The 7,500-nt window shown below is 46.7% G+C and overlaps 1 protein-coding gene across 1 annotated transcript in view; it reads left to right on the forward strand.

The window, feature by feature from the left end:
• Positions 1 to 7,500, forward strand: part of LOC132455776 (mucin-2) — a 25,462-nt gene that overhangs the window by 17,813 nt on the left and 149 nt on the right. Inside the window, exon 3 of the mRNA XM_060049737.1 lies at positions 5,895 to 7,500. This exon is cut by the window's right edge and continues 149 nt beyond it. Within this exon, the coding sequence (XP_059905720.1) occupies positions 5,895 to 6,132 (238 nt within the window). The 3' untranslated portion in view covers positions 6,133 to 7,500. The remainder of the gene's footprint in view (positions 1 to 5,894) is intronic.

Below are 7,500 nucleotides of genomic sequence, written 5' to 3' on the forward strand. Positions count from 1 at the left end.
CCTCTTATAATCCTGATAGGACATTCTTAGATAAATACCTTTTAGCCAAACATTTAACATATTACACAAAATGACCTGATGTTCAGATCTTAAACCTGCATCGGATGCACTGATGAATATGCAGGTTGATAACTATGACTATGAGGTACATTTATGATATACTTCTCTTTCCTTTAGACACCCGTTCTTTCTTTAGATTTTTTAGTTCTTACTGTATAACTCGCTGTTATTCTCTGATTATAGTTAAATATCCGTCTGCCAGTGCTGTATCTGCTTATGTAATCAGAGCTAGCCTACACTTGTCTGCACTCTTCCAAACCGAGCACTAGACACTGGGCCGTGTTCCACACAGAGATTTGGATATGATAGCACGCCAATAATAAACACAGATTTCTACCACAAATGGACAGCTGGCTGGTCTGGATGAAAGAAAATCATCCGGTCCTGAGAGGATTCACTTTATAATAGGAAAAATAATCAATGACAATCTGTTTCCTTAACTACCAAAAATAAATAGAAGCCAGGGGAAATACTGCTTACTCAACACTGTCTGCTCGGAATATAAATATGTATATATTTTTGGTAACTCCACTTTAGGCACTTACATTTTTTTCTTTCTGGGGATCGGAGTGACCCGATTACCAGTGCTTTGTTTCATGTTTTCTTTGGCACAGAAAAGTGAGGCTGCACAGACGTTCAGGGGACTCTCTGAACATTTTGTCGGGAACTTAAGTAGCACAACCTAATCAGTCGAACACCATCGATGGAAGTAACTTTTAATCAGTGTCTGACAATGACAATGTCAAAGATCACTCTCTGAACTCCATGTCCCGTAATCACACAGTGATTTCTGTTCATCAAAGTCAAATTGCTCTTCTTAATCAGAAACGTATTTATCCTCTTGGGCTCTTTGAACTATGTCGTCTGGTAGGAAAATATTAGCTGGTGAAGTCTGGACGTTTTTTACTGGTTGCCTGTAAATGAGTAGTTATTTTACCATCAACTCACTTTAGAAATAATAAGGATGGCACATATCTGCCTGTTACCAAATGCTTGTATCATTGATAACAATTGAGTTAAATATTAAGTGAATGATTAAAGCAATTGTACATTCCGCAGTAGGTGAATTAGAGTTGCTGTAGTTAAGATTTAAGAGCTATCATATAAAATGCAATAGTCATCCATTAGCTATTAGTGAATGAAATGCTATGTGAGAATATCTTTTCTAGTTGAGTGCAAGCCTGCCTCTGAACAAGGCAATTTTGATTTTAGACCCCTCCCACCTCATTGCTGACCAATCGGGCCACCTCTTCCCTGATTGTTTTTGGGGCATCCATCTTGCCTTGTCAAGCGCACGGTCCCACACAGCGTTGTAATAGCTCTACCACAGATAGAAAAGTAGGAAGGAAGCGAACGTAAAGGGAAAGGGACGTTTTTGGGGGTGGTTATTTTGCCCCTTTTTCTGCTCCGTCTCATCAATCTCAAATCATACCTACTGCTGCTTTAAATCGAGAGCAAGCGCCCTGCAGTCCCCCCGTGGGTACGCCGCTCCGCTCGGAGCGCCGCCCGGCAGACTGCTGATGCTGTGCCACGGCCCTCTCGACGACGGGGAAGTAAAGTGGGATGGACTGGCCCTTCATGGGGGTCAGGCGTCCAGGGGCTGAGGTGTGATAATTAAAAAGCAGGGGGGGGGGGGGGGGGGGGGGGGCTCCCCAGGGCGCAGAGCTGTGGCCGCCGACCAACACACGTGTTGAAAGCAGAGCAGAGGAAAATGTCTCCCCCCGTGGAGATTATTAAAAAGTTAACTTACTTGACTAATTCATGTTAATGGTGAAGCTCGGCCTTTTGGCTCGACGTACGAGAGACTCATTTGTACATTCGAGGGGCTTGGCGAGATTTAGCCACTGGGTTATTTTAGGTTTTTAGTACTTTTCTTGTCTGGGAGGACCCAAGAAGATTGGGTGGGAACAAAGAGCAATGGATTCATTCAGTCATCATGACCATCAATCGAAAAACACAAAACAGGAACAGAACTTGCTTTGGATTACATTCGACTTAGGATATTGTATGGTGTTTTTAAGATAGGGGCAGGATTGTCTCAGGGTTTCACACTGTATGACTTCCAGCCAAATATCTGCAGTATACCTGTAGTTGCCTCCCTTCTCATTTATCTTCAGCCACTGTAAGTCTGTTTAGGATTAAAGCTTATTCTAAATAGTAACGTAGTAATACAGTCAAATGTTCTTCTTGTTTCCTTCTTTCTTCAGTGAAGTAACCCCTTTTTTACAATAACATTTGCTATACAACATTTCATTGTGGTTGTTTTTAATATAAACCACCCAAATTGCAGTGAAATTACATAACATTGCTGGGTCAGAATCTTAATGCTAATGAGCCTTCTTGTTTTTGTGTGTGTTTTTATGTATGTGTTTTAAGGCAGCAGTTGTAATGAGTGACCCTGAGATTAAAGTAGTTGATGGTGTTTGGGGGAGGTCCCCCCTGCATTGTTTTGCGAACAATCTTGCTTGGAACCCAGAAGAAAAGTAAAAGTAAAGATTCAAACTATTGGATCATGTGAGATAACTATTATACTATTGCGTTGTCGTTCTATGGCTTCAAAAATCGATCCACATACATCTTTGCACACCTCTACACCCACCTCATGGTTCTGCCTGAAAACACTCACACACTGAAGCACATACACACACACACGCACACACACACACGCGCACGCAAACACACACAGAAAGATATTGCCACATTTGATTAGAAGTTACTTTGTGCAGTACTGCCGTTCTAATAAAGCGCAATATAGCAGAACACTGTCTCAGAGACAGAAGCTCACCGCAGTGCAATAATTCCCATCACAGCTTTTAATTCAACTTGTGTTGCTATTGAGTTTGTGGTTTAGAGCTCTGCACTTTGTATCGTATGTCAGCAAAAGGTTTCTCCCAGTTCAGCTAAAAGATAGTGTGACATTTCTACAGACTTTTTGTTCCAATCTGTGCACTCAGAAAACTTTCTCTTTTGTTTAGCCAGAGTAAAAGGCTATAGTTAACCGGTACCCACATCGACTCATTTCAAGGGTGCTTTGGGCTGAGATATATTGTAGGCAAGTGCCTGACACTAAGTACTAAGTGCATTCCCACTTGCCCACAAACTGCATAAAACCATTGTGTTTATAAACAAAAATACACTATTGTTAACATAGACTTATATATAGCAACAGGTCATTTAGTCAGAATTAGAATGAAAGTCACACTCTACGTCGACTGTGATTAGCACAAAACCCACTTTTGCACCTTTTTATCGGCCATTGTTCCCCTTAGTGTATTCAAAAAGAGCCGATTGGATTTACCTATTGACCACTGAGTTTGCACACAGGTGGTTGTTGGTTCAAGCCGCTCAATAACACTTTGTCCATTGGGCAGTTGGGACAAATTGTGTCATGTTCCCAGTGCTTCCTCCTCTGTCTGCCAATGTTTGGTCTCTTAAGGACCCGAAGGTACTTGTCACAGTGCCTCAATCACACGGGGCCCCAAAGGGGCCGCAGGAACCAGAGGTGAGGGGGGCCTCGACAGGGAGCTCCGCGGATGGAGGTGGGACGGAGTGGGAGTTCATTGCCCTATGGGTTTAGAATAACAGCGAGTGACTCCGTCGCTCGGCATCCATCAAATCAAATTTGATCTACTTTGACGACCCGAACCTCCACCAAACCCACACCCACCCATCAACATCCCCACCATCCCCGTCCCCACCACCACCTCCACACCCAGGTTTAGCTATGGCTGCTTGGCTTTCATCCAGACTTTTCCAGAAATATTAAAGATGAGGAAGAAGGCGAAGAAGTAGATGGAGAAGAAGAAGAAGAAGAAGAATAAGGAGAAGGAGGAGGAGGAGGAGAAGAAGAATGAGGAATAATGAGGAAGAGGAGGAGGAGGACTATAACAAGAAGCAGAAGGAGAATAAGAATAAGGAGGGGGAGATAGAGGAGGAGGAGAAGAAGAATAAAAAGGAGGAGGAGAAGAAGGAGAGGAAGAGAAAAAGGAAGAAGAATTAGAAGAAGTTGAAGAAGAAGGAAAAGAAGGAGAAGGAGAGGACGACAACGACGAGTTGACGATGATGAATAGGAAGAGGAGGAAAGGAAAGAGGAATAATTGCTCCCTGGTGCTTTTTGTTCCCACTGACTTTTTACCGTTTGTGTGCATATGCGTGTGTGTGCGTGTGTGTGTGTGTGTGTGCGTGTGTGTGCGTGCATGAGTATGTGTGCGTTCTTGCCAGGAGGTAGAGATGTGCGATGTTCTCGTAACAAGAGCTAAGGCAGAACAGATCAAACTCAAGTGGTTTGTTCGCGTGAACAACAGAGTGGAAGCACCCCCCCCCCCCCCCTATCCTGCTCTGCACCCCCCCCCCCCCCCCCCGATCCTGCTCTGCACCCACCTCATGGTTCTGCCTGAAAACACACACACACTTAGCCACGCATTCACACTCCAACACACGCAAACACAGATGGGTGCATACACACACACACACACACACACACACACACACACACACACACACACACACACACACACACAGAAACACACTCATCCCAGGCCCTGATGCCTGGGCACCACTCTCTCTCTCTCTCTCTCTCCCTCCCTCTCCCCCTCTCTCTCCCTCACTCCCCAAAGCATCTCTCCCTATCCCGACGCTCCTATCCCCGGACGGGGACGGGGACGGGAGACTCAGTATTCCCGACCCCGGTGGTGGGGTAGTGGAGGAACACCACCATCACCCCCCCCCCCCCCCCCCCCCCCTCCCCCCCTAAGTAGGACACTGCATAATCAGCAGGCAGTGCAGCAGAACCGAGTCACACATTCCAAACAGAGAAGAGACGGAAGAATGGTCGTCCACGCCCGGGAAACTTTCAGCCGGCACATCGACCGCTGACGAGCGCTTTAATTCAGCACCCATGCTGAAATGTTTCCCTTTTTTCTTTGTGTGTGTGTGTGTGTGTTACATGATCTTAAGTGCTCATCTGTTTATTCAATTTCCCCGCGAGTGCACTCGAGTCGCATTATGTAAGTGACAATGAACCGTGCTGACTTTAGCGTTGGTGTCAAGGCGTCGACGGGGGCATTAAAAAAATACTCCCGGTGTGTGCAGTTTCGTTTCTTCTCTCGGCGGTTTCAACACGCCGTTCCGGCACTGCGGTGTGGTGTGGCCTTTCCTCTCTTTGGGATTAGTTTTTAAAGGCTTCTCTCGGTTTTGTCTGTTGTCGTCAGACTGTTTTTCAAGCAGCTATGTTGCCTTTATTTTCGGCTTCCAACCTTTTGTCGCTGCTTTGTTGTTTCGCTCACCGTTATAGCTCTGCGTATTCTGCACTTCTTTTTTGCACCAGTCAATGTTCCTTGGAGTCCCTTTCATCTGTTCCTTCTCAAGGTTTCCTTCCCTTGGATTGGAGTTTGGTCGTTTTATTTGCCCCTTTGGAGGCCTACGGTCAGGGTTCTGTTGTGTAATGTGGAGCCTGTGAATAACTTTGAGAGTGTGACTGTGATGACTGTGATGGTTTAAATCTATAAAACAGACTTCTTGGACTCGAGCAAGTTTTAGATGCTGATGCATTATATAGAAGATCCTCTGGTTTAGAGGATGTCACCACTAAGTACGGTCTCTCCCTCTCTGTTGTTCCATCTCTCTCTCTCTCTCTGTCTCTCTCTGTCTCTCTGTCTCTCTGTCTCTCTCTGTCTCTCTCTGTCTCTCTCTCTCTCTCTCTCTCTCTCTCTCTCTCTCTCTCTCTCTCTCTCTCTCTGTCTCTCTCTGTCTCTCTCTGTCTCTCTCTCTCTCTCTCTCTCTCTCTCTCTCTCTCTCTCTCTCTCTCTCTCTCTCTCTCTCTCTCCTTTCTGCAGCGTGGAGCATGACTTCCGTCTGCAGGAGGGCCAGGTGGTGAGGAAGTGGAAGGTGGGGGACCCCCCAGAGGGCTCGCCTCAGTCCACGGCCAACCCACCGACCCAGCCCGGGACCCCCCATCGCCAGGACTCCCCCCAGCCAGCACAGCAGCAGCAGCAGCAGCAGCAGCAGCAGCAGCAGCAGCAGGCCCCCGGGTCGGGCAAGAAGCACAGGAAGAAATGCTTCTGGTTCCTCTGAGTGATCCTGCAGGAGGAAGAGGAGGAGGAGGTAGAGGAGGAAGAGGAGGAAGAGGAGGAGGAGGAGGTAGAGGAGGAGGAGGAGGAGGAAGAGGGGGAGGAGGTGAGGAGGAAGACGGGGAGGAGGTGAGGTGGTGGAAGTGAGGAGGAGGAGGACTGGAGGAGATGGGGTGGAGGAGAGGAGCAAGAGGGGGTGGAGAGGAGGAAGAGGTGGAGGTGGAGGTGAGGAGGAGGGGAGAGGCAGAGGTGTTGGAGAGGAGGCGTTGGACTGGGGGAGGTGAGGTGGAGGAGAGGAGGAGGAGGTGTTGGAGAGGAGGAGGAGGTGTTGGAGAGGAGGAGGAGGAGGAGGAGAAGAAGAGGTGGAGGAGGAGTAGAAGCAGGAGAACCGTCGGGGGTTGGGAGTTAAAGGAAAAGCCCATTTTTGATACTGTACTGTACTGTGATGCACTGTGTACTTTGCTCTCAGAAAAAAAAAAAAGACAATGCAAGATGAAAGGAAAATAACAACAAGCAAAATCACCAGAGGTGGAAGTGTGGACAGTTGTTTACGTATTCATTGCTCCGGGACTGCTGCAGTTGTGGACGTCACGGAATAAAGAGGCTGTTTTGACCGGGACGTACGTACATGTTGTTCTTACTGAATGGAGTTTCTACATACATGTTTGTTCTTAGCGAGCGAAGGGGGGGAAAATCATCTGCATTTTCAGTACTGACTTGTTTCTTTTATTTCTTTTGGAGTCCTGGTGCAGAGATGAAAAGTGCTGATAGTGAAATGGTTCCAGAAGTTAGGTCCACAATATGAATCACAGTTCGGGTGCAGGGGAAGATAAAGAGAATATCGTTGTTTGGGGTTGAGGGGCGAGAGAGAAAGAGAGAGAGAGAGAGAGAGAGGGTGGGGAGAAAGAGAGAGAGAGTGGAGAGCAAGAGAGAGGGAGGGAGAGATGGAGCAAAAGTGAGAGAGAGAGAGAAAGAGGGGGGTTCAAGAGAAAAAGAACAAGAGACAGAGAGATAGACCAAGAAAGAGAGATCGAGCGAGCGAGAGAGAGAGAGAGAGAGAGGGAACGGGAGATCAAGTGAAAGAGAGAACAAGAGAGTGATAGAGCAAAGGAGAGAGTAAGTGGGAGATGAAGAGAGAGCGAGATCAAGAGAGAGAGCGAGATCAAGAGAGAGAGAGCAAGAGAGAGAGAGAGAGAGCAAGAGAGAGAGAGAGAGAGAGAGAAAGGTGCACTAGGAGGTGTCTTTGCCAGTAGACTGATGAGGGTCAGAACACCAGCTTTTATATCCAGACGTTAAAGAAACCAATTATTATGACCTGTATTTAAGAGTTTTAATACAATCGATGATGAAATGCAAATGCTACACGCTCGCA

Source organism: Gadus macrocephalus, chromosome 4 (assembly GCF_031168955.1).
Source record: "Gadus macrocephalus chromosome 4, ASM3116895v1".
NCBI lineage: Eukaryota > Metazoa > Chordata > Actinopteri > Gadiformes > Gadidae > Gadus > Gadus macrocephalus.